Source organism: Puma concolor, chromosome C2 (genome assembly GCF_028749965.1).
Source record: "Puma concolor isolate L17-30 chromosome C2, mPumCon1.1.hap2, whole genome shotgun sequence".
Taxonomy (NCBI): domain Eukaryota; kingdom Metazoa; phylum Chordata; class Mammalia; order Carnivora; family Felidae; genus Puma; species Puma concolor.
Genome location: NC_141675.1, coordinates 90,290,692 through 90,318,689, shown reverse-complemented (window position 1 = coordinate 90,318,689; position 27,998 = coordinate 90,290,692). Strand labels below are relative to the sequence as shown.

The 27,998-nt window shown below is 41.2% G+C and overlaps 1 protein-coding gene across 7 annotated transcripts; it reads right to left on the bottom strand.

Annotated features, from left to right (window-relative positions):
• Positions 1–12: 12 nt before the first annotated feature.
• On the bottom strand, positions 13–27,976 carry ROPN1 (rhophilin associated tail protein 1). Of its 7 annotated transcripts, none has more exons than XM_086675217.1 (7): positions 27,752–27,974; positions 21,667–21,787; positions 12,185–12,312; positions 8,412–8,529; positions 6,949–7,110; positions 707–882; positions 13–216 (listed from the first exon to the last, which is right to left on the bottom strand). In XM_086675217.1, exons 3-7 carry the CDS (start codon positions 12,298–12,300, stop codon positions 150–152), a joined length of 639 nt encoding a protein of 212 aa, XP_086531343.1. In that variant the 5' UTR covers positions 12,301–12,312; positions 21,667–21,787; positions 27,752–27,974; the 3' UTR covers positions 13–149. The 7 variants fall into 7 exon arrangements, with proteins under 7 accessions (XP_086531343.1, XP_086531344.1, XP_086531345.1 ...); XM_086675218.1 differs by having other exon boundaries at positions 27,795–27,974; XM_086675219.1 differs by having other exon boundaries at positions 27,802–27,974.
• Positions 27,977–27,998: the final 22 nt, after the last annotated feature.

Below are 27,998 nucleotides of genomic sequence, written 5' to 3'. Positions count from 1 at the left end.
ACACACTTCTGGTTTCGCATGTTTGCTTAATTGTTTATTAGTGTGTACCAGTTGTACAAGAAAATTGACATTGGATGGCACATGGGATTCAGTCATTCTGAAGCTCAATCATCTCTGTATCTTCCTTTAAAATTGCCAAAACTGTGCTTTTACTCCAGCCGAACCCTGGGGTTTTGGGTAAAGTCGTTGACCTTGATTAAACCATCAGGACCAATTCTGTTTGGGAAAAATATATATCTGGGGTTAGTTCGTTTAACAATCAATCTTAAGAAAGACAATATATTAACTCTCTCACTCCAAGTGAATTCTGCTGTGGCTTCTGCCCTTATCACCCTCTTTTTCTCTGACCTCTTGGCCCCCTGCTCCTCCTCCTCCTCCACTCCTACCCTACTTGTCAAACCTGAGTGTGAGCCAGAATCATCTGGGGGGCTTGCTAAGACACAGATGCCTGGGCCCTGCCCCTGAGTTTGTGACTGGGTATTTTAGGCAACAGCCTGAGAAGTAGCATTTCCAACCCCTCACCAGAATCACTGTCCTATGCCATTCTTTTTGCCCTTTCCCCTTTGCTTTTGGGTCCTTATTTCTTGTTCTTCACAACATTTCTCTGTTCCCAGGGCAGTATAATGTAGTAACTTCCCTATATCTTGGCCTGCTATGTTTGTTTTATGGGTATTCTTTCCCCTTCCATGTGTAACAGTTTACTTACACTTCCTGTTCAATGTAGTTCAGCATTCGGCTGACGTGTGAGGCAGAGATCTCCCCATCCACTTCGGCAATATATGTGTACAGAAACTGGAAGGTGCTAAATGGGATCCGGGGAGGTCCACAGTCATGGTCAGATGATAACACTTCGCACACTATCTTGAGAGTTTTGGCAATGGTCTATAAAGCCATAAGATAAAATGAGAAAAAAAGTCACTATTCCAAATTAAATTCCTAAGATGAGTTTAGAAGCCAGAAAGAAAACAAAAATATTGCTCTCATAAAATGAAATGGGAATGATGTAATACTCTGGAAAGCTTAAATATTTTTTACCCCCAAATGTCATTTAATTCGATCTAAAAAATATTGATATCCTGGGTGTCTTTCTTTTTTTCCTTTCCTTTCTTTGTTGGAGGGATAGTCTCGAGGGACTAAGTTTATGAACTGCTCAATACTTTACGATATTTATTACTTTAATCAGAATAACCTCACAATTTTTATATTATAAAAAATTAAAATTATTCTTATTGCTCTCCAATCTACCTCTAAAGAGCTGAGGTAATTAGTCTAGTTTATATGCTCCAGCAGTCTGTGGAACAATGCCACAGTAGGGGCAAGGAGGGAGGAGAAGGTGAGTCCCTGGGAAGATAGGAGTCCCAGATACAGGAAAAGTGACACTGAACATTAAAACCACGTCTTCCAAAACATGTAGATCTATCTACTCAGAACACCTAGTATTTTTTTTTTTTTACATTTATTTATTTTTGAGAGACAGCATGAGCAGGGGAGGCGGAGAGAGAGAGGGAAACAGAATTAGAAGCAGGCTCCAGGCTCCAAGCTGTCAGCACAGAGCCCGATGCGGGGCTCAAACCACGAACTCTGAGATCATGACCTGAGCCGAAGTCGGATGCTCAACCGACTGAGCCACCTAGGCGCCCCAGAACACCTAGTATTTTATTTTATTTATTTTTTGAGAAAGAGTGAGAGAGAGTGTGCATGCATGCAAGCAGGGTAGAGATAGAAGGAGAGGAAGGGAGAGAATCCCAAGCAGACTCTACACTCTGCATGATGCCTGACACAGGGCTCGATCCCACAACCCTGGGATCATGACCTGCGCCATAATCAAGAGTGGAGCATTTAACTGACTGAGCCACCCAGGTGCCCCAAAACACCTAGTATTTTATATGACATAGCATTCACCTTGTTGTTGCTGGGGAAAAATTAAGTAGATGATGGATTCCAGAGGGTTTATGGTACAGAAGCAAACACTGCTTACAATGAAACTTGAACATTTAAAAGATCATGTTCAGAAATGAGGTTTTACCTGTGTCTTTAAATAAACCTACTGTTTATATAAATTTCACAAGTGAAAAAGTTGTGAAATTATGGGATAAAGGAAAGAAGTGATTCGAAGAAAGGATTGTTTAGTTCTGAATTAGCAAAGATAGGTCAGCATATATGTCTTAATGGTTTACCAAAACAGATGATGTGCAGATTATCCGTAAATACCTTCCAGGGATCAGTGAAAAATGAGTCTGGAGTGGTGAACTGGGTGTGCCTGGGTGAAAGAAAAGGCAGCTGCACTATCTCCCCAAAGGCTGGCCAGCACAGTTCTTTCTTTGCAATTGCTATTAGCTGTTCTGTTCCCTTCCTCCCCCTGAATATAATGGAAGTCTCAATAATGGTTCTTTAACTGGTGTGTGTTACCCAGGGGTGTAAATGGGTATGTCAGGAGGTATATGGGGATGCTGAGTAAACTTGGCCATCTTCCTAACAGTGACAAGTGATTTAAACATTTTTTGCATTAACTATTAATTTTAATTGATTTAATATTTACATTTTGTTTCTCTGCATTTACAAACATTGCCATTTTATGAAACAGAAGCATCAATGCACATGAATTTTAAAATGATAAGCCACATTGTGTCAAAGAAATTTTGGTTTGCAGTAGGCCACTTTCATTGACTCTCCCCTGCCCTCGGGAGTCCTCACCTGGAAATCCTGTGAAGTGCTGTATGTGGCAGAGGGGCAGGCACTTCCAGGAAGGAGGGTGAGAGGCAGGCAGACAAAAGGCTGGGTAAGAGGCTGTCAGGGAGAGGGAGGGGCATGTACGTGACATGACGTCAAAGGGGTTTGGGGACTCTATGATCTCCATTCAGGGCTCATCCTCTCTGCTTCTCTTTAAATAAATAAAATTAAAAAAGAATCCCCTACTGCCTTTGTTCTGCAGACTCATCCAGGTGGGGGTGCTGTTAAGGGCTGAACTGTGTTCATCCAAAATTCATATATTGAAGCCCTAACCCCAGGACCTCAGAATGTGACTATATTTGGAGATGGGGCCTTTAAAGAGGTAATTAAGGTAAAATTAAGTCATCAGAGTGGGCCCTAACCCAATAGGACTGCTGTCCTTATAAGAAGAGGAGATTAGGACAGAGAGACACCAGATATATGCATACCCAGAGGGACAGCCATATGAAGAAACAGGGAGACAAGGGCTATTTACAAGCCATGGGGAGTGGCCTCAGACACCTTGATCTCAGACTTCCAGCCTCCAGGACTGTGAGACAATAAATTCCTGGTGTTTAAGCTGCCCAGTCTGTGGTACTTCGTTCTGGCAGCTCTACAAGCTAATGCAGGTGCTTTCTACTCTAAATAGTATCTTTTGCTAATCACTCAAACACAAACCTTTAAGCTCTATTGTCTTCATAAGATTTTAAAATATTTTAAAAGATTTAATACATGGATGAATGGGTAAAGAATTCTCTGGAATAAATCTAACATAAACAGGGATCTGCCTTCTGTTGCACAAGATTTTTTTGGTCATGTGGGGCTCTACTTCATAAAGAGAGCCTTTATAAGCATCTTCTGAGACTCATTTTCAAACCCAGAGGTGAAAGGCTCAGAAAGTGAATCATTTGCTAACAAAATATGTCCTTCCTTCCAGTGAACACAATTACGTGATCTTCCTTTTCTATAACCAGTCTCAGTGGAACAGGAGGTAATATATGCTAGTCTAACGGAAGGAGTGCTGAGAGAGAAGAGGAATACAAGTCTGCGTGCCACAGTCTTTTGAATCATAAGTGTAGAGCCAGAGAGCTCAAGAAAGTACCTGCTATCTAAAATTCCTGCCAGTAGACTGTAAGGAGGGAAGTGGTTTTTCTAAATGGCACCAAGATCATGGCTGGCTGGTGAATTGGCAAAGGAAGGAGGAAATTCCTGGGCTTGCCTCTAAGGATTTATGACTTAACTAGAATGCAAAGACTCCACCTGACTGATGGCTCCTACCTCTACTTTTAAGCTCCTAGCAATAGTCCAGCATGAAAAAAATGGGTAAAATGGGCCTATTCCTGGATTCACAGAGCACCTTTTATTTACAGATTAGCCCTTTAGACTGACTTCACCTCTAGGTGTTCTATGATCTTGGGATGAGGAGGGGCACAGATACCTCAGGACCTCTCAGTATTGGAGGAGCCCACTGTTATCCAAAGCCAGGCCTGAGGGTATCTCAGTGGAAGCAGAGAAGGGGGAATAGAATCACAGAATGTTAGAGATGAAAGAACTTCATGGAACATCTAATTCAACCTCCTCATTTTATTTTTTTATTTTTTATTTTTTTTTAATTTTTTTTAACGTTTATTTATTTTTGAGACAGAGAGAGACACAGCATGAATGGGGGAGGGACAGAGAGCGAGGGAGACACAGAATCGGAAGCAGGCTCCAGGCTCTGAGCCATCAGCCCAGAGCCTGACGCGGGGCTCGAACTCACAGACTGCGAGATCGTGACCTGAGCTGAAGTCGGACGCTTAACCGACTGAGCCACCCAGGCGCCCCCAACCTCCTCATTTTAGAAGGAGGTAGAAAGATACAATTCCCCTCATGGTTTCCCCTCCCCAGCTTGGAGGCAGACATATCAAAGTAAACCTAAGCAGCTGCGCTGTGAGCTAAGCAGAGGGAGGAATGGAATTTAGCTTTCCATAGTTACTCTTGGTTCCTGTGAGGTATGTGGACAAGGAAAGGACTCACACACCTCACCAAGGGATGTGGGAACCCCTTTCTTTGGTGGCTTTGCAGTGCTGAAGTCACTCTTTCCCTATTATGCACTCTGCTGCCATCTTGAAGAGTGGGGTGGTGTGAAGAAATCTGAGAGGCTGGGCCTTTACCTCAAAGCTGTTTCAGTTACTGCATCAGACTAAAATTCCTGGACTAGATCGAATCTACTTATTTTCTTACTCAAACCTTTGTGGGTAGGGTAGACCAGGAAAATCAGAATTAACTACAGACAGGGGTTCCCAGGTGGCTCAGTTGGTTAAGCGGCCAATTCTTGGTTTTGGCTCAAGTCATGATCCCTCAGTTCATGAGATCCAGTCCCGAACTGGGCTGTACAGTGACAGTATGGGGCCTGCTTGGGATTCTCTCTCTGCCTCTCCCCCCTCTCTGTCTCTCTCTCTCAAAATAAATAAACATTGAAAAAATAACAAACTACAGATAAAATACAGTATGTTCCCCTCTCCTCACCCCAAACACTTCTGCAAGTAGTATGAATACATTTGTGACCCTATGAGAATTTAATAAAATGTGTCAATTTTTAATTTTCCCTTCTGGATTTCCCCCAATCTTTGGGGCTATTTCCACAGAAGTGTGATAGTGATGACAGGCAAAACATCTACTCTGGCTGCATTTTCCTCTCCTCTTTGGAGGAGAGCAATTTATTCATTATATAATGTTATTATTAGGACAATGAGACAAAAAACCATGAATGAATGGCCTCTCCTCACCTTGTCTCTGAAGAAATGGTTATAATGATGGGGCACCTAGGTTGCTCAGTCGGTTAAGTGTCCAACTTCAGTTCAGGTCGTGATCTTGCAGTCTGTGGGTTTGAGCCCCAGGTCAGGCTCTGTGCTGACAGCTAAGAGCCTGGAGCCTGCTTCAGATTCTGTGTCTCCCTCTCTCTCTACTCCTCCCCCACTCACACTCTGTCTCTCAGTCTCTCTCAAAAATACACATTAAAAAAAATTATAAAAAAGAAATTATTGTAATGAAAGTTGCAGGGGAAACCCATAGGAAAAGTTGAACTATGTAGTATTTCTCATAACTTTTGTCAGAAACAAAAATGTCAGATACATATCCCAAGCATATTCAAGAACAAAGAATAAGATTGTGTTTAGATTTGTTGACTGATTCAAACTACCTCTGTGTCCCATTTGCTTTTGGTGGAGGCAATGATTTTCTCATTAACTTTCAAACTTGCATGTATTCCAGGGATTTTTAAAAAACCATGTTTCTGATTTGTTTTATTTATTTTTATTATTTTTTTTAACATTTATTCGTTTTTGAGAGACAGAGATAGAATGCAAATGGGGGAGGAGCAGAGAAAAAGGGAGACACAGAATCTGAAGCAGGCTCCAGGCTCTGAGCTGTCAGCACAGAGCCTGATGCAGGGCTGGAACACATGAACCACGAGATCATGACCTGAGCCAAAGTCAGACGCTTAACCGAGTGAGCCACCGAGGTGCCCCCAGATTCATTTTCATTTAAGCTATTATAACAGTGTTTAACAAGAGTGAGTCCACATCTAAGAGGATACCTAAATATATATATATATATATATATATATATATATATATATATGAACTGTGTGCAGTATCTTTTTCTTTAAAACAGAAACATTCCTTTTCCAATTGTAAATCAAGTCAAATTTGGAAAAGGCATGAATTTGTATGAGCATCCTGCATCCATGATGATGTCAAGACCAGAAGTCTGGAAATAGCCTCATATCTCCTTTCCTGCTCTCTCATCTCTGATTTTTATATACAGTTAAGCTTATCAAATAGTAGTTTCTATAAGGCTGTACATCTTTTTAAAAGTCTCTATTGGTATATCTTCTAGGTATCTGAAACCCAAGTATAAGCAAATCTACAGCTGGCTCTTGGTTATCTTTAGGAATATGGGTGGAGTGGTGACAGAAATAAATCTGAGTGCAATGTCTGAAATTCACAAATAATCCAAAATCCACATTCTAATAACCTCTCCCCAGGGTCTGATGACAGTTTTCCCCTCTCTCCTCCTTCCCCCTGCTTCTGGCTGATGAGCAGAGGAAAGACCTAACTCAGAGAGGAGGAGAAGTAGACAAAAGAGGCATACTCATCCTCAGCCCAGGAGACTGACCCTGTGTGCAGAGCCACTGCTCTTCCAGGCTCAGACAGAGCTTTTCCCATAAGGAACAAAAAAGCAGTAAAGCTCACTTACAACTCCAAGAGAACTGCAAGCAAGGGCTAAAAACTTCAGCCACTCAATCTCCTCCGTGAAGCGGCCCACGTTCATCACACTGTTAAACAGATCTGTTGGGAGACTCAGCACCTTCCATATCTGGGCCAGCTCATCTACATGGATGATCAGTCTTCCAGCAACCTGCAGGCCAGGGCACGGACACAAGACAGAGAATGAGGGATAGGATGAGAGGATGCCCCGAGGGACAATGCACAGCAAAGCCCATGTTCTCCCAGCACACAGCAAAGGGTTTGGTAGGGGGTGGTGGTCAGGGGTGGACCCTGGCAGTTCTCTTTGTAGGGTAGAGAAACATTCAGTGGAGTGGAAAGCATGCTGAGGTATAATTCAATCATTTTAACTCTAGATGTGAAAATCATAGGGAAATAAGACACTTATTACATTTTCATTTTTTTCCGATGCTTTTATTGTCTGCCGTTTCATCCCTAGTTTGTCCCTAGTTTGGCAGATAGGATAGACTGAAAATGAAACACCAAGGGGCAGAAGACTTGTCTGAGACCACTGATCAGTGAGGAAATAAAAACTAGATATTAAGTCTCTTGCTCCTAGGGTCTATGGACATCTTTGCACTAGACTTCCCATGCAACCCTCACACTTTCCCAAGAATATTATGGGGTCTGTGGTCTGGATGCCTAATATTACTTGGTCCCAGGCATGTCAGATCTCTGTCACATCTGTTGCATAAGGTGCTTGATGGTTAAGAGGAGGAAGGGAACAAATGGCCAGTTGTTGGCCAACGATGTAAGAAGGCTACAGATGCCCCAACAAAGTACTACTGCACCTTCCCTGCCCCTCTCACTCTAGTGAAATGCTAAGCCTCTGGGAGCAAGGCAGTTGGCTGTCAGTCCTGAATCACCGCAATCATCTCTGTCCTGGATTTTAAAGTGGAGTTTGGTGGTGCTAAACATTATTGCCTGAGAACTGGCCAAACTGCAGCTTTGTCAAGTCAGACCTTCCTCATCCACTCACTGGGAAGTTCCCAGAATTATGTGGCTGTGAAGAGAGCCAGGATTTTCTCCAAAAGCTAGGTTATGTCTGCACCTGAGATAACTGGGGAACTAAATCACGCTCCTCTCCAAACTGTGACTGGCATCATATTATGATCTTGATGAGTAAGGCAGACATTGTCAAGGGACTCTGGATCTGCACTCCTCTGGGGTGAAGGGATTAGTATTGAATTGAGCCCCTGGACATTCTGCCAGCTTCAGGGAAACCTGGGATGACTCCACTGATAACTCAGCTTACGGTCTATTTCATTATCATTCCTATTTTCCCAAGAGAAGATTTACTTCCAAGGCATCTTTAGTGAATTTCATGATACTGAGTGGCCAGCTGACTGGACAGAGGATGGTGAGCTTTTGTTTTTATCCACCTGGACTCAGCATTGCCCATCCTCCCCCTTGATGCTGGGGTGCAGCCCTTACCCGAGAATGCAGGATCTTTAGCAGCTCAGGTGTAAGCTCTGCCCAGTTAGACAAAGCCACTCGCTCAGACCGCTCTCTCACTGGAGGAATCTCTCCACGAGACATAGCCCCAAAATAACTACAAGAAAAAAGTTAGGTGGGTGGGGAAAACATCCTATATGCCAGTGGCCTCTGGCTGCTTTGAGAATCCCCTTCCCCTTTTCTTGAGGGGAGGGGATGGAGAAAGAGCATTTGTTAGGGGCTTCTATATGCCAGACACTTTGTTTCGTTACAGCAATGTACAGGAAAAGCCTGAATATGTTACTTTCCCCTCAAGGTATAAAGAACACTTAGGAAGTAAAAAGATTTGCTTCTCTCTAAGGATGAGGAATGATCAATAAAAATTTTGGTATGGAATTCCCTGAAGCATCTTGAGCCTGGGTTTTTTCCCCAGTCACCCCTCCTAAGTGTTTTATATACACATGTGTGTGCACGCACACACATATACATACACACACACACACACATATAATAGGAGATATATATGTGTTCTATACAATAGATATGCATATAATATATATGTAATATAACAGTAATTTGTTTCTCTCTCCTATCATATACATTACACATACTACATATAATTATATAATATATGATATGTATATACACATATGCACATATACATACATATGTACATAGACTATACGTATTATACACATTATATATATATGTATATATAACACCACACACACACACACACACACATATATATATAATAGAGAAGAAAGGTCACTGTTATTTTAAATCCACCTCTCTCTTTTATGGAGGAAGAATCCTAGTTACCTAGAGGACTGTCTTTCAAACATAAAATCTTTATTTTCAGTAAAATGGCTATTGACATACTAAAAGGTGATATTAGGTAGGGGGTAGGGATATGAGCTCTTGGAAAAAAGCTGGAAGAGCACTAAAGTGACCTGTATAAGAAAGAGGAGAGGAAGCCGCTCTAGGGGTGATCCAGGAAAGGTCTCCAGCTGGAGGTGGTGAGGCTTGGGCTTAAAGGAGGAAGGGAGAGAAGGTTGGCAGGGCACTAAGGGAGGCTCAGGTGAGAAGACAAGCCACAGAGGGTCGAGACCACCTTATGTGGGGTGTGTGAAGTAAAACTGTTCTCTACCTTCCTTCAAAAATTTTCATAAAAACTTGCCTGCTCATAGATGTTTTGTGGCGTGGACTTTGTTTTGATGCAAGGTGAAAAAAATGCTGAGTCCTATTTCAAAACTGGCTTCAGATAAAAAGGGCTGCCTGCAGCAGGCATGGACATAGGCAGTTGACACACGGGTCACCAATGCTGTCGGGAAGGGACTGTCTCCTTCAAAAGCCTTGTTAGTAATTATCCCTGGATCACATGCCTCTGCCTCTCTCTGGTTTAGTTTTCATGAATAAATATTTTCACTATTTTTTCCCCAAATCCGGGTAGTATAAAAAGAATGCAGAGGGAATTTTGTAGAAGCCCATTTTAGGGTCAAGCCATACAATGATGGGGATGAACCACTGCCTGTCCCTATGCCACAGACCAATGTAGAGCTAAAGCTACAAGGCCTAAAACAATACCTTCCAGGTACCCCTCAGACGTCAACAGCAGAGAGGGCAGAAGAAATACTGTCTGGACGCCTTTTACAGTGTGCAGTGTTGGGGTACACGTGGGTTCAGACTGACAACAGGAGTGGACTAGAGAAACTTGGGTGGCATAAATGGGAGAGACAGAAACATGGCACCTCATTTGACAGAAGTGACTGTGCAGATAGAGAGTGAGACTCAGCAGCAGTGTCTTTGGACTTTCTGGCCAAGTTATTTAGAGAATGTGGAAATGAGGCTGTACTCCCAGATTTAGTACACTGTGGGTCATTTAGCTTCATTTGCAGCCAACAGTTGCAGGGTTATTCGCATCTATGACCAATTCGTGTGGTCACACATACCATGAGACAAGTTTATGTCCTGCTGATGTCCAGGAGATGATTTCTTCACTGAGAGCACTTATGTAGGGAGATGCTTGCTTGTGATGAATTAAGCACAAAATTAAGACATATTTTGTCTTGGAAATACTTTATGGGGTTCCTAAAGTGCCATGGGCTTGTAAGTCACATAAAACCATCTGATAAGTGCTTTTCAGGTCTGAATAGATGGAGAGTGCTCTCAGGTCACGCTCTCCTTTTTCACTGCAGTTAAACTACAAACTGATTCTTCACGGATACTTAAAAAATTTATAGCACACGATACAAAATGGGAGCAAGCTGGCTACAACAGTGGAATGTTTTCTCCCATAAATGTCAGGGACAATCGCAAGAAATGTCATTTTCCTTGTTACAAAGCAGCAGCATAATAAAATGGGGCTTTAAACTATTGGATGGTATAAAACAAAGTCTGTCTGAGTATGCCAAAAGAAATTAGTCTTCTGATGCCAAAGTTCAGTCTGAGAGAGAATATATAAAATTTAGAATGGAAAACGAAACAGTGTTCGTTACTAGCAAAGCAACCCCATTATGTTCCCTTTTACGAGCACCACTGGCTTATTTTCCTTCCATCTGTGAAAGCTTCATCCTGACCCAAACCCTGAGCGGGAGTGCACCGACTCAGAGACTGAGGCTCCCCTCAGATAACACTGTGCGCCTTTTCGAGGTGCCCACATCTTCCCACCTGCTCAGTACGCCTCATGCTGAAGACTTTCTCCCTTCCCCCAGCCGACCGGCGAGGCTCCACAAGCCTCTCTGACTCCCCTTTTCCCCCTGAAACGCTGCTGAGGAGGTCAGCATTAAGCAGTAAAACTAGCCTGAAAATGGTCCAGGAGGTCTGGTAAGCGCCCACCCCCTGCCTCAAGCCCCAGATCCCCAGTTTCGAGAGGGCATGTCTGTCTAAGAAGCAATTCCATAGCTGAGAGGCTTTCTGCGCAAAGCTGTTGCAATCCGGGCCAGCGGCTGGCTACCGCGGCGTGAGCTCCTTCCACCCAGCAGCCTCCGGGGGTCGCTCCCGAAAACGGGCCCTGAGCTAGAGGCACGGTGTTTTCGGCCAGGCCCGCGCTCCTCCGGCCCTCGGGCACCCCGTTTTGCCTCCTTGCTCCTCAGTGCAGCGTGCACTGGGTGGACATCTTCATGTTGAGGGAACAAATTAGCTCCGACAAACACTAAAGAAAATAACGATTTCCCCGAAGACAAGGTACAGAATGTCTGGCTGGGGCAAGAACGGGGCTGAACGGCCGCAGAGGAACGGGTCTCAAGAAAGCGCAACCGCAGAGGTGAACCAGCGTGGACTGAGCGCGCGCTGCCCGGCCCGCGGCCACATCGCCTCGCTCCCCGAGGCGCGTTGCTGCTCTCTAGTGGTGAGACCAGAGACCCGGCCCTGGTTTAGACCAGGGACTGACTGCAGGCGCGGCTGCTGCCGGGCTCCAGGCGCCTGTGTCCTCTGGGACGGGGGAGGGGTGCAGGGACGCCCTGGGACGTGTGCCGCCGAGCTGTGGGACTCTACTCCCGCTGATCGCCTCAGGACACTTGGCCGAGTGCTCTGGCGGCCTGTCGCTCAGTCTGGGTCGCTTAGGGGAGGGCAACCCACCCCGGCCCGGTGTGTTTTCTTGCGGTGTGGATTTTAAATCATCAAAGCAATTCGAGAGCTGAACATCACAAAGATTATGCTAATCAGTCCTGATTCCCAGGCTGCAGTCCTGACACCCTCCTCAGTTTTCCGGACGACCACCCCTCCTCCACCTCCAATGGGAACCTGGGGCTGAGGTGAGAAGGAGTACGTACTCAGCCGCCCACTGGATGAGATCCTGTGGCTGGGTCCGAATGGCGGCTTTGGTGAATTGCTTCAGCAATTCCGGCAGCTCCGGGGGGATGCATATTTGCTTATATGTCTGAGGCATTGATTGGATGACCTAATGGCAGGGGAAAGATAAATAAATTAATTGAGAATCTTTGAATCATAAAATGACAGGAATCCTGGACCAGAGGTCACCCAGCTTCTGTTTGATCTCCATCCTGGGGAGTTCATTACCCCACAAGGTATATACATTCCATTGTTACACAACTCCGAAGTTAGAAAATGGGTTACTAACCGCTGCTTTGTGTTCTTGTAAATAATTACGTCCTCTACTTAAAAACCGCACAATTCGTCTTCATTTAAAAAGTAAAGATCAGCAAGATGTTACCCCAAAATATTGGACATCTTCCAGAATGTTTTCAATATAAATACATGTATGTTTGTATAAATAAAAATGGGGTCGTGCATAACAGCATATCATGAACATCGTCCATGTCACACACACACAACTCTTATGGCAGGATAAGTTGTAGCAAAATTTACTCTGTGAATATTATTTGATACTAGGCTATTTCCAAATAAAAATAATCATTAAACAGCTCTCTGGTGAACATCTCTCCCTACATCTGCATGTATTTATCTTTTCTAATTGTAAAAGACAAAACTTGTACATTTCATTCAAAAAGTTCCAGGACAAATTGAAACAAAACATAAAAATCCATAGATGGTACACAAACAGCAGATTAAAAGATTTTGTCTGCTGTTAGCAGAGAAAAAGAGACAAGATAATCCAAAAAGTCCCACATTGGGTGCCTGGCTGGCTCAGTTGGAGGAACTTGCAACTCATGATCTCAGGGCGGTGAGTGTGAGCCCCACATTGGGTGTAAAGATTACTTACATAAGTAAACCTTTAAAAAGAAAAAGCAAAATAAAGCCCCCCGCCCCTTCAAAACACATACATGTTGGACAAATCCCAGAAAACACACCTTTCAGATTGCCTTGTTGACATGGAAGAAAGCAAGGGACATCCTCAAGTGCCAAATAAAATGAGTAAAGCAGAAACCAAACTGGTAAGCAAATGAAGAAGGTAAGATGCAAATGTAGATGCCCAAAACTTGAAACTCTCAGACAAATGACCAGGCAAGTTGCAAACAAATCAGGTCTTAGGCCCACAAAAAGTGAACAACTGAAGCAAAGGACTCTCTTACGCCCACCCCACAAACCTGATACCCTCCCAAGTTCACACACCCTCAACATAAACGGTGGAAATACTCTGCCGGCTGGTGGGAGGTGGGGGGTGGGGGGTGGGGGTTGGGGGGGGACACTGAAATGTGTCTCCATTGTTGCTTCTTGTTGGGGGCAAGCTAGTCTCCCACCAGTTTGTTGCCACAAACTAGGTCTTAGTGTAATAGGTCAACTTATAAGATAGCAGAAAGCTTATTGTATATAAGTTCGGCTTAACCTCACCTTTCATGAATAATTGAGATAAAAGCTTATGTAGTTCCCTATTAGGGTTATCGGAAATTACTAACCACCCTATCTCGCTTCTGTAACTTCACCGGCTTGCTAAATAGATAACTTAGGTTGCAAAACGCTCCCCCACCCCTTCTACCAAGATCTGGCCTAGGCAAGACCAACATGTAAAAAGTCACGAACTCACTGCCCCACGGTATCTTAGGTGTCTAACTATGATTGGTCATTTTAAACCCTCTTAGGACAAAGAACTTTAAATTGATAGGTTCCCGCCAAAACTAATGTCTGTGTGTCACAATATAATTGGTTACCATGAAATGTTGTAAATTGTAATTGGTTAGCTAAATAATGACGTATTCTGACTTGCTAAAATCCATATAAGCTCACTGCTACCTTTGTTCAGGGTCATTCTCTGCACTTTTCTCTTTTTTTTAAAATTTTTTTTTTTCAACGTTTACTTACTTTTGGGACAGAGAGAGACAGAGCATGAACAGGGGAGGGGCAGAGAGAGAGGGAGACACAGAATCGGAAACAGGCTCCAGGCTCCAAGCCATCAGCCCAGAGCCTGACACGGGGCTCGAACTCACGGACCGCGAGATCGTGACCTGACTGAAGTCGGACGCTTAACCGACTGCGCCACCCAGGCGCCCCTGCACTTTTCTCTTAAGATCAGGAGATCAGGTTTGGCCCGGCTGTGAATAAAATCTTGCCTCACTTCTATTCGGCGTCTGGTGGTTTTTTCGACAGCGCCCTGTTTCATTAGTTGTAGATTTATACCTCCGACCCTGTTGGGAAGTCCCAAGACAAGAAACTAAAGTGGCTTCAGGTTGGTAGTACTCCATTATCATTCACTGTATGTTCTTTCATTTGGAAGAGTAGAAAGATTTGATTAATTTTAGACTTTGCAAAAACTCAAGTATGCATAGCAACATTTCAAGAGTAATTACTATGAAAATAATATAAACACCAAACTAGTAGAAAGGAGAAAAGGAATTAAAAACAATAGCAACAATGGGGCGCCTGGGTGGCTTAATAGGTTGAGCATCAGACTTCAGCTCAGGTCATGACCTCACAGTTTGTGAGTTCCAGCCCCGCATCAGGCTCTGCACTGACAGTTCAGAGCCTGGAGCCTGCTTCGGATTCTGTGTCTCCCTCTCTCTCTGCCCCTCCCCCACTTGTACTCTGTCTCTGTCTGTCTCTCTCTCGAGAATAAACATTAAAAAAATTAAAAAAAAAAAAACAATAGCAACAAAACAACTTGATCGACCCACAAGAAGCCAAGAAAGGAGTGGGGAAAGCATAGGAAAAATGGGTAAACAACATGATAGAAAAGAACCCATATACAGTATATCCATAATCAAAACAAAAAGAAATGGTCTTAAGTGTGGCCATTAAAATTATCAGACCAGACTTTTCAAAAATCCAAATTTGGGCACATCTGAAAAGACATAAAGACACAAAACAACTGAAGGTGAGAGGCTACATGGATAAATAGGCAAATAAAACCAAAAGAAATGTTCATACCAGACAGGAAACTTAAAGGCAAAATGCATTATTAGGAACAAGGAGGGTCAGCTCATAATGATAAAAGCTTCAATTCATTGAGAAGATAGCACAGTTCTCAGTGAGTATTGCTACAGATACCATCAGGGGTGAATGCTGGATGGAAAGGAAATCTGTTGTTTAGGGTTACATATATATGTCATAATATTACAACAAATAGCAAGGGATGACAAACACAGATTCCAACTTTCAGTTTCCTCTTTTGGGGAGGGAGAGAAGGTCGTCAGGGAGATGCAACAGAGATACCAACACCATTAGTGATAGTCTATATTTTAAATTGGATGGTGGCTGCATAGATGTTTGTTTCATTAGCTTTAATCCTATATTTATGTCATGCATTTTATTTTATATGTATGAAATATTCCGTAATTTAAAAGTTACCATTACATTTGTTTCTGATAACTTTTCAATCCATTTTATCTAAGAAAGGGCAGTGCCTTATTTTCTCATATTGTCTGAATATATGTATAAAATTGTGGTTAAGCACACATGACAAAATTTACCGCTGTAACCATTTTTGAGTGTATGGTTCAGAGGCATGAAATGCATTCACACTGTTGTGCAACCATCACCACCATCCATCTCCAGGATTTTTTCATCTTCCAAAACTTAAAACTCTGTACCCATTATACAATAATTCTCCATTTCCCTCTCCCCTTAACACCTGGCAACCACCATTCTGCTTTCTTTATTTATGAATTTGACTACCCTAGGTACTTCATATAAGTAGAATCACACAATATTTGTTCTTTTGTATTTGGCTTGTTTCACTTAGCATAATGTCCTCAAGTTTCATCCATGTTGTAGAGTGTTATTATTCCATTGTACGTGTGTGTGTGTGTGTGTGTGTGTTCAACCTGTTGTTGAACATTTGGGTTGTTTTTGTCTTTTGGCTATTGTGAGTAATGCTTTGATGAACTAGGTATACAAACACCTGTTCAAGTCCCTACTTTCAATTCTTTTGGTATATACCCAGAAGTGGGGTCGCTGGATCAGATGGAAATTCAATTTTTTATTTTCTCAGGCAGTGCCATACTGTTCCTTCAAAGAGGTTGTACTTTGCCTATTTGTATTTATTTTGACAGGATATTTTAGTTGTGCAATTGTTTGATTTCTATTCTAAGGTTAAAATGGCATCATGTAAATGAAAAGATGGTCGAACCTTAATTAACCAGGCTTCCATGATAACAGTAAGAATGACAGCCCTTGGTCATTACAGAGTAAATTTAAGCAAAGCCTTTACCCCATTGCCTCTTCTAAGAATATTCCGAGATCTCTCTCCATTTTTGGCCAATCTCTAGTGAGTTCTCCATATCTAGTCTTTTCGGAATGCTTACTCCTTTTATAACGTCTTGCAATTCTTTCTGCTCTCACCACCCCATTTTTCCCTTAAAAGTCATCAGTTATACCTATTAACTTCTGGTCTATGCCAGATACTATGTTAAGTATTCTGTATACATATTCTCACTTAATCCTCAAAATATCCCTATGAGGTAGATTATATTATCACTATTCCACAGATGATGAAACTAAGGAGAAATAAAACTTTTGAAAGGACATGTAGCTCTTAACAGACAGAAGCAGGATTTGAACACACACAGTCTGATGTGGGAGATGCCTGTTAAACATGACTGTCCTTTCCTTCTTGAGGTTTTCTCTTCCTTTGATGGCATATACCATTCTTGTCTTTCTATTTTCGTCAGCACTCCTCCTCTGTCACCATAACTTTTTTCCTCCTTCCTGGTGACAGATGAGTTTTCAATCTTCCCAAAACTCAGTCTTCAGCACCCTGAGCTCCTGTCTTTCTGGCCTTCTTGGAGAGCTCACATCCTCTCCTGGCTCCATCTACCACAAAATGGCATTGATTATACTTGTCTGTCCATCCCTGACCTCACTTCCTACTATCTCCAGGACACATCTCTACTAAAATTCACTCTCCATCTCCCAACTAAGTCCCATTCCTAAATTCATTTCTGAACATCATGCCACTATTTTCTCAGTCATTTGACCTCCAAGCCCTGGGGAGAAGCTTCATCAACCCACAAGAAGGCAAGAATGGAATGGAGAAAGCATAGGAAAAATGGATAAAGGATAAACGACATGATAGCAAAGAATCCATATACAGTATATCTGTAATCACAATAAAAAGAAATGGTCTTAAGTGTAGCCATTAAAATACAGAAATTATCAGACCAGATTTTTCAAAAATCTCTCACTAAATCCCATTGATGCTTCCTTTGAAATATGTCTCCAAATCTTCCCTTCCTATTTCTACTCCTTTTATTCTGGTTCAGCCCCTCACCACCCACTGTGCACTTCCTAACTGGCATCCCTGTCTCAGGTCATTCTCTGGTCTAGTCTGTGTGCCCAGCATGTCCACATCTATATTCTACGCTGCTGTTAATAGGTCAGAGAGCCCTGCTCACAAAATGGCAATCATATCCTGACTTTCAAGGTTCTCTATGATTTATACACAATTTTAAACTAGAATTTTTCTACTAATGTTTACCAACACAAATTTCCAACACGTAGTCTACTCTGGCCTATTTCCAAGAGATTATATATCTGAAGGTTAGCACTTGTTCATCCATTGTTAGTAGAACTCTATCTTGCTTTTCTATTTTCCTCAGTATTTTGCTAATTCTGGCTGGCTTACTTGAAGTGCTCTCTTTTTTTCCATCTATTCAAACTCTACACACCCCTAAGGTTCATCTTGCGTCCTACTATGCCATAGGCCTTCCTAGAAAACTTGAGAATCATCAGATAGTATTGTAATACACATTTTACCATTTCACCCCATTCTATCTTTTACAGATCTCTATAGCTGAGTTTTCCACAAGTGGCCAAAGCAGAATGGGCTACAGGTGTCTCCAGGAGAGATCGATGGTTGTAAACTTTTTATAGTGATACAAAATTTACAACCATTTTACAACCATTCACCTACTTATAACGGTTGAAATTATACGTGGATACTGTTTGGCTCAGTCAGTAAACTTCCATATTCCAGTAATTATTGTTTTTGTGCTTAAGGTTTTATGTGCAGCACCTGCCAGAGGAGATGATTGTATAGGGTTTTCCACTTTAACCATCATGTTAGAACCATCTCCATAAGTCTGATAAACATTGCTTAATTGTAATGTATTTGTTATTAGTGATAATCGTTTGTGCATATGTTTCAAATACTTAGGTCTTCCTTTGATTTAATTTGCTCTTATTTTTCACATTTTTTTCCCCAACAAAGAAGGCACATATGCCTCATCATTATCATCATCACTTATTCATTTTTTGAAATTTTGACTTGATTTGTATAGTTATTTATTCTTGGCTTTTGATGTAAAATATTCAAAATCTGATAATGAAATTTTATAATGACATTTGTTATAGAAATAAAAAAACAATATTTCTAAAAACAAATAATAATGGAAAATAATTGGTTTAGTTGAGGGGTTTGAACCTTTTTAATATCTTACAAAAAATAGTTTTCAAACTATTTTAACTCCATTTGATTTTAAGTAATCGTTTATATTTTTAGAAATCTAACACTCTGATTATTAAATAATAGTATTTTCAAAATTCCCACTTTACTTATCAAATGCTCAGTTTTCAAAAATTTTGTGATTTATTTAAAAATACTTATAAGAAAATGGACCTTATTTTCTTTACAAATTGATTTGTTATGGTCAAAAGACTTGTAGTCACCTTAATACTTGAAATATATTTTTTATTTTCCTACCATAAAGTAAAATTTAAAATTAAATATGAATCATTTTTATTTATACCTATTACTATTTTTTTTTTTTTTAATTTTAGAGAGAGAGAGCATGAGCAGGGGAGAGGGGCAGAGGAAGAGAGAGAGACTCTTAAGCTGGCTCCACACCCAGTGCAGAGCCCAACACGGGGCTGGATTCCACGACCCTGGGATCATGACCTGAGCCAAAATCAAGAGTGTGATGCACAACTGACTGAGCCACTCAGGAGCCCCTAATATCTATTGTTTTTAGTGTTATTTAAAATTTAGATTTGTTTTACCCTGATCATTTTTTGTCTATCTAAGTATCTTATTTTCATGGAAAAGTTATCAAATGAAGAAAATGGTGCCAGACAAATTATGCCAGGGACTTAGCAGAAAATACATTACACAGACAATTTCTTAAGAGACCAATTCTTAAAGTCTCTGGTCTCAGGACCCCTTAAAAGTTACTGAGGACCCAAAGAGCTTTTGTTAATATGGGTTTTATCTATCAATATTTATCATTTTAGAAATTAAAACAAAAAATTTAAATATTAGTTTTAAAATAAAAATAAACCCTTTACATATCAACATAAGTAACATTTTAATGAAAAATAACTATACCTTCCACAAACAAAAAACCCCATAGTGAGAAGAGTGGCATTGTTTTACATTTTTTGCAAATCTCTTCATGTCTGGCTTAATGGACGATAGCCAGATTCTCATATCTGCTTTGTACTCAATCTGTTATAGTATCACACATCATGTAGCTTCTGGAAAACACTGTACGCTCTTAAGAAAAAGAGTGAAGAAAGCATATCGTGTATTAATATTATTACAAAAAGTTTTAATTTCATGGACTCCTACTCCCCAAAGTCTCCAGGCTCCTCTGAAGTCCCTGAAATCACACTTCGAAAACCACTATTTTTAGGAAACTTTACAACAGTATTTACAATAGTAGTTTACATCAGATTGGATCCAAGATGCTAAGTAAAAGGTCCCATAATTAAGAAATAAAGCCAACATGTCTCTCACAGTTGTAGAATTACTCATTTTACCAACCTGCCTGGGAAATGACCACATGTTTGGGATCAAACGAAGCCAAGAAAAGATATAAATGCTATTCTGGAATAATACTATTAGAAGATTCATTGATGACATTCTGTACAAGACTAATGAATCAAAGCATTTCCTTGCAGAGTGGTGAATCTGCAGTTGTTAAGTAACTGCATTCAGTTAATAGCACTAGTTAGAATCCCTGGAGAGGAATGCTTGGAAAAGTATTGTTTTGCCAAAAAGTACCAAAACTACTCAGGGCGATGTACATGGAGTAGTAACTAAGTACTTTAAAACAAATCAGATGTTCTAGATTATGCAAGCACAGCCGTTCCTATACCGGTGGGAAATCTGTGATGACAGGAAGGTGGGAAGGCTTTACACTCTATCTGCTCTCCATGTTCTCCGTGCCTGTGATGCAAGTAAGACATTATTTTGTTCACAATGAGCTCTTGTCTATACTTCCCCTGTAAATGTGAATTCCACATTAAAGTATGTTACTAATAAAATCCAAGCCATTCTGGTTCCGTCTGTTTTCAGCTTATGTGAAGAAACTGCTGTTTCCTACCAAGGTAACTATCAAAGGAAAAGCTTTTTCTCTGGAGATTAGGAGCTAAAAGAAAAATTGAAAAAAAAAAAAAAAAGTCAATGATCTTTGCTGCAGAGTTGTTGAAGAGAGATTATTGTCTTCAGAAAACTGGCCTGCTTGACATTTTTGAGCACCAGAATGAATTTAATCAAAATCTCAAGGAGTGTCTGAAAATAAGTATACTAACAATCCTTGCAGATTGAAAGGAAATGTGAAGTTACATGATACTGATACTCTAGCTTCAATCCTAAAGAGACTAGCAGCAAAACATCTGTTAAGTGTCACATTATTTGGAAATACATGATATGAAAAAGTTCAAGTGCATTAGAAATCTATTCATGTTATCATGAGAATTTCAATGAAAAAAAGAAAGAAGTTAAACGATCCAGGTTCTGGTTAAGAGTGAGAAAGGAGTTTCTGTCAACTGCAGAAAAATCAATAAATACCCTTCTACTATTTGCTAAAAGCCATATGTGAGGCAAACTTTTCCACTGATGTTAACTGTAAGAATTAGAAGAAAACATCATTAAAAGATTTTTGTCAGGAACCTCATGTATTCATTTCAACACAAAACTTGATATAAAGCAAACTCATGATAAGAAAACAAACTTGACTTCTCTTTATAAAGTTTTCAAATGTTTATTTGGGAGTTTTATTCAAATTAAACAGTTATATCTTTACTGTTACTTTGTATTTTACTTTTTATTATAGTTATGTAATAAAAATGCACTGAATTTTTGTATAAGCTCCATAAAAACCTCCCAGTACCCTCCAGTTTACCTCAGTGTGTGCCTTCCATTTATTTCTTTGTGTGCCGTCACTTGAAAAAGGTTGAGGAAGTGCAAGCACTTCTGTAGAAAAACTTTTAAGTTTTCTTTCAATGTTTAAGTTTCAATGTTTTAAGATTATGTGTTACAGAAGAAATTCTGGTAACTATTGCGATTGATTTCTAGTAAAACCTGAGATTTCTATAACTTAAAAAGAATGTCCATTAGAAAACAAACTGTAAAAATAGTGGTTGTTAAAGGAAAAATTAGCTTCTAGTTTAAAATACTCACCTAGAGTATTAGAAGCCAGCAAGAAAGTTTGGCACAAATTAGCAAAGTGGATAGATTTCTTTTGATTGCAGGGAAATAGAATTCACAGAATATTCCATGGGCCAAAGACACCTGGGACTTTCTAAAGAAAACAGGAGCCAAGGGAAGAAAGTAGGAACATCTGGTTAATCACTGGCAGAACCTCTCTTACTGAGGAAGCATTCTAAGGCAGTGTAACCTTACACTAGTTTTATAAATAGGAGCTGGGATTCCCTCATGAGAATTGACGTTGCTTGCTGGGTTGTTAGAGGAGGGGTCTTTAAGATTTCTGACACTTATAAAACACCATAGCACGAACAAGTTTTAAGATGGCCATGTGATTCTAAGATTGAGATCAGCTGAGTGCATTTGAAAGAACAGAAAAGTTCTAATCTATTACTAATCTATTCTTATTTTATAAAGCAGTAACAGCATAATAATCTTTACAATATCAGCGAGTGCATTACACTCCAACCATGCCTCACTTCTACTCTGGAACTGCTTCACTCCTGCTTCCACCTTGCTTGATTTGTGCGTTCTCCATCACTATAATTCTATTTTTTGTTTAATTTCCAGTGGACGACTTTCCCCTCAAGGCTGCATCCCACCCAACTATTACTGTCCCTACTACTCAGTACATGAAGTCATTACCTACCTGAGTGAGATGTCAGAATGAATTCACACAGCCATCCTTTGCCTACCTCAGTGTATCTAAACACATTTTCATGCTTCTTTGCATACCCAGTACTTTTTAAATTATATACCAGACATGTAAAAACTAAAGTTTCTAGTCTGTTGTGCCACTGGTGTTTGACTAACAAAAGCCTTGTCAGTTTCACTTTCCCCCCAGGATAGTCTCTCTGCAAAGGGTCAAGCACAATCCTCAGTCCACAGCCAGAGTTGGCAAATAGCTCCAGGGGAAAAAATGGCTTGTGATCTTCAGCTCACCTTGGAAGGGCTCCACACCCTCCTGGAATTTTAATCAATCTAGTCCTCATTGCTTCTAAAGCCCTCTGCTGTCTTTACAATGTTTTCAAAACTATTTTCTCTAGATTTTTTAAAGTTGTCGCAGTTGGAATCTTGAGCTGCTGCACCCTCCTGTATTCTAGCTGGAGGTCAGGCTGATTTTTGTGGCTGCAACCAGCGCTCTACCCCAATGCTTCCCAAATCTCCAATTGTAGACTCTCAACCACGCTGCAGTCCTATCTACCAGCTACCCTTTCCTATCAGTTCCTCTTTCCCATAAAAGCACCTGAAACATACTTCTTTTACTTTCTCAGTTGCCTTGTCTAATACATCATGGCCATTTTTAAAAAATGTTTATTTTTGAGAGAGAAAGAGGGAGAGAACTAGTGGGGGAGGGGCAGAGAGGCAGGGGACAACAGAGAATCCGAAGGAGACTCGTGCTGTCAGTGCAGAGCCTTACATGGGGCTCTAACTCAGGAACCATGAGATCATGACCTAAGCTGAAGTCAGCCGCTTAACCAACTAAACCACCCAGGTGCCCCCATTATGGCCATTTTTGATTTATCCTCCTTCTCTTTCATTCCCTACTTCAGTCCCTGATGAGTTTTAGAAAACTGTCAAGAAAACAAAAAGGAGCACCTTTAAAAAAAAGGAAGGAGTTCAATTTGACTTACACTAATTTCCGTTTACAGATGAGAGAACTGACGTACAAAAAGGTGGAGTGCATTGGCGCAAGGTAACAGTTTTATGTTGGAGCTGAAGCAAGAATCTGGGGTAACGTCACTGCTCTTTCCATACTATACTCCCTCCCTCTCTCTAAATAACGCACTTACACATTATGGATTTTCTCTAGGACAAACCTAGTCTCAAATATTATGTCCTGCTGTCTCCCTAAATCACTGAAATATCCAAGATATTCCCATTTGTATCATGAAAAGTACATTTTTAGAACGTTGAAGTGGAACAAAAATTATTTGTCAGAGTATGTCCTAATTTTTTTGTCCTGGTGATATGGTAATTGTCTAACTACATTACACCCAGTTGCAAAGAATGAAAGGATGCCCAGCATAAGAAGGGCCTAAGAGCAGTCATTGCTCATTCGTGACCTCATTTAATCTTTACAACACCCTATTTGTAGGTAATTTCTAATATTATAATCATTTTCCCAATGGCAGGAAACTCAGGCTTAGTTTTCCCACATAAAATGTCTTAACCACTCATCACATCACTCTCAAAAATCTTTAGTGGATCTTCATTTCTTTTCTTGTCAAAATGATGCCATGTCTGACTTCCAAGTTCTCCACAATTCAACTTATTCATATTAATTAGCTTTGCCTCTCCAACTTTATTTCACAGAAATCTGAATCTTTTTCCATCCTGGGCTTGATCCACGGTCAAGCCAATTTAGCATTTGGATGCCAACAGCAATATTGCTAAGAGCTGTCCTACCCGACCTTGTCCTTTTTTTTGAGCAGTAGTTTTTGGCTTTGTTATCAGCAAATTTATCAAAATTGCTTATATATCATGCTAATACCACCTCTTGGAAGTTATGAGTTCCACATATTTATCATTTAACAGGTGAACAGGTATCTCTTTTGATTTATCTTAAACTAGCCACGCTAATATTTTAAATCCCTCAGGTTCATATCATGGTCCACAAGCCCAGGACACCCTTTACAGACTGCTACATTAACTGTGCTCTCTACAGTTGCATGACACGTCTTCTAATTTGGGGATCAGTGTACAAAACTGGGGTCACTTTAACACTGTCTGTCATAAGTTTATCAGCCTTCATTTTTTCAGAATGAAGTTGTCAGAATACCCCCAACATCACGTTCATACTTTTCCTTGTCTTCCCTACCTCCCATTTCATTATAGCATTACTATGATTTAGAAACTCAAAATATGTGACAACTCTGAGGGAATGCACCACAGTTTTCCATATAAGATAGGGATCTATTTTTTTTCTGTTTCTTTTGTTATTCATGATGATGTTCAACATTGCACTTGTCTTTTCCAACAGAAAACCACTGTCCTTCACAGCAGGGTGAGGTATAACACCCACAGAGCAGAGAAAGCTCTAGTGAAGAGGCATTCTTGGCTATTAGACAGGAGACCAGGATTCTTGTCCTAGGCCTGTATTTGACTGATTATGTGATCCTGAGCTAATAATCCAATAAAACTTTATGGATCAGGACTAGTGCTGAATACTGTGATACAGAAATAAATGAGTCATACACCCTACCCTCAGAGAGCTCATGGGTAGTAGAAGAGAGTGATAGGAAAATAAGTGACTAAAATAGGGTATGATAAGTGTTAAAAAGTCTGCACTAGATATAGGAAAACAGAATCTTCTAGGTAAGACATCTAACATTTACAGGTAGGAGAAAGTCATCAGAAAATTCTTCCCAAAGAGTGATGGTATTTGAACAGAGACTTCGGAAGCCTGGTTTGTTCATTGTTGTATTGTCAATTCCCACAATAGTGCCAGGTATAGATACTCAGTAAGCATCTATTTACTGATAAGAGCAAGGAAGGATTTTTTTTTTTTTTAATGGCTAGGACTCCTTAGACAAAGGTATGGAAGTATCAGAGAATGTAGTGAATTAAGGGAACTGTGAGTAATTATGGAGGATTAGGGTGGGCAGAGGTGGAGTGGTTGGGTCTAGGCCTGGAACTATAGACCAAGTCCAGAATATAAGAGGCCTGGTAAGCTTTGCTAAGGCTTTAGAACTTTATCTTGAAGGCAATAGAGACACACTAGAGGATTTAAGCACTAGGGTCACACAATCAGATTTGGGTGTTAGTTTGATATGCCTGTTACCAATTTATTGCCTCTCAGCTCCAAATTCACCCTGCATTGCCTTCTCAGCAAAAATTGAACCAGGTTCTTTAAATATTTCTCCTTTGTTATCTGCCGTGTCAAACTCTGTTGGTAGAGTTTGACACTGGAGGGATACTGGAGGAAGAAAGGGTTTCTCTTGCAGGTTCCATATGCTCCACTTGCTAGGCGTCAGGAGCATGAAGTTTCTCCAGTGATGCAATCCTGTAGTGCACAGCTTCTCCAGCCTCTGGTTCCTACAGGATGTGATCTCATGCATGTCTGACTGCCACAATGAATGGCAGCTAGCAGGGCCCAATGCCTAGCAGCTTCCCCTGGTACCTCTCTTGGGAAGCTTTGTAGTAGAGTGCTCCCACTAAGTTTGGGCAGAGAACAATATCACCCATGGTCATATTCTTTTCGTAAATGACTTCTTCAGTGTCCTAGACTGTGGATTTTTGCCTGCCTGACACCTCAGCAATTTTTCTACCATTCAGTGAGTTGTGGCCACACTCTCTTTGACAAGCTCTTGGGAGGTCAGCTCTTTCTTGGGCAATCTATCTCGAGGGTAGTGGTTGCTCCTTATATTTGTGATTACTATATACTTCAGATCTCTCCTTACATCTTAACTAGCCAATCTTCCATTAGTCCAATCCCATTATAGCTAAAAACTCTTTAATGTTGAATGCTGTTAAATTTGTATATGATTTCTTACTCTTTCTTGGACTCTAAAACACATATTGAAGGATCAACAGCTGTGTAAATGGGCTAAAGGAAGTGGAGTGAAGCTCCAGGCAGGGAGGTTGGTTAAAAGAATATGGTGGCACATTTAGCAACAACTCTTGAGATCATCATTGCCTTTTAGCAGTTACAATGGGGAGGGATAAGAGAGGCAGAAGTTAAGGACTTGGGAACCAGTGTAGGAGGAGGAGGAGAGAAGAGTATAGGGTGACCCCACTTTTCAAGTGTGCGTGACTGGGTAGATGGTAGTAGAAATGGAGGACACTGAAGGAGGGGCAGGTCAAATTCTTCCATGTTTCATTTGACTCTCAGGAGTTCCATGTACTTTTGAGCCACAGAGACTTAGAATCATAGTCTCCTCAGGTTGAAGAGGCACCAAAGCCCAACTTTTCTGCCTTTGAGCAATAGAGACCATTTGTTCACATCAGATAAGTGAGGAAAGGTCCATTCTATCTTAATGTTCCATGATTCTAAAGTTTTACAAAGTTCTTTTCCACTCCTAAAGCTCTCAGTATGGTAGACCTTCCTCAATTATTTATTCCAGGCCCCACAACTCTAAAATTCAATGGGTTTCCTTTTTTTCTGAAGCATACATGCCACCCAGTGTGGAATGGCAGGTCAACACATATGTGCTGGGTGCTGAAGAATATAGGACTTGTCAAACGTGGAATATAGATTTGTTTCTGGAATTGCTCATTTGGTTTTATTGGTGTGGGCTAAGTAGAGCTTCAGTTCTATTAACGAAAGGCCACAGTTACGTGAATGAAAGCCTCCAGACACCAGAATCTCAGAGGCAGTTTCTCTGAACAGCTCTTGGAAACAAGGACCAGGCAATCGTATACACTAGTCAGGGTTTGGAATAGAAGGTAGTGGGTTTGGGACACATGGTTCCCCTTGCTCGGAATTAACTCCTCACTTTTTCACAGGTTCTTAGATCTCAGGTCAGTTCCATTGCACGTTCTCAGAGCACCACTTACCTGCCTCTCTCCTGGGCAGCACTTGTCTCAGCTCTAATTAATTATTTGTGCGATTTTTAATGAACACCTGCCACCCCCATTAGACTATATACTTGAAGGTAGGGACAGTTTCTGCTCACTATAGGAATAGCCTAGCCTAGAATATAGTCACTGATCAATAGACATTAGGAAAATGAATGATTGATAGCAGTTTTTATAGTGCTACTCATGTCCACTAATCCTCATGACAATCCCCCCACAGGTAGGAAAAAAAAAAAAGTGGTTTGGCTAGTCAGTAGGGGTCTCTGATCCTAGATTCCGTTCGGTTTTCAAATCACCATCGTCTGTGTGAGAAATCAAAATAGTAGCCCTGGGTACAAAATATACACGTAGCTTGGGTACAGAGCAGTAATCTCCCAAGATCATATTCTCTTAAAGATCACAGCCCCCTCCTCTTGCTCGGTGAACAAGGAGGGATTCAGAATCCAGGTGAGCCCAAGGGCAGGACTCTTCCCTCAGACCCGCACAGCCCTCGGGGCGCTTGGGGCACTTCCCTCCCTCTTCTTCCCCTAGGGGTTGCTACCTGAGGCTAGTTCTCAAACAGGCTGTCGGGGACGAGGCCTCACCTCGCACCTGGCCTCAGGCGGAAGGAGATGTGAGGACAGATGGAGTCCCACACACCCTGGGCGGGGGCTGGGGAAAGCCGCAGAACTTGGGCGGGGAAAGGCGGTACCAGCTTTGGCCTCAAGGGACAGGAGAGGTGGGGCGGGACCAGGCTTTGTTAGCGCTTCGCCTTCCCCTGGCAACCCCGACGCCGCGCTGCGTTGCCT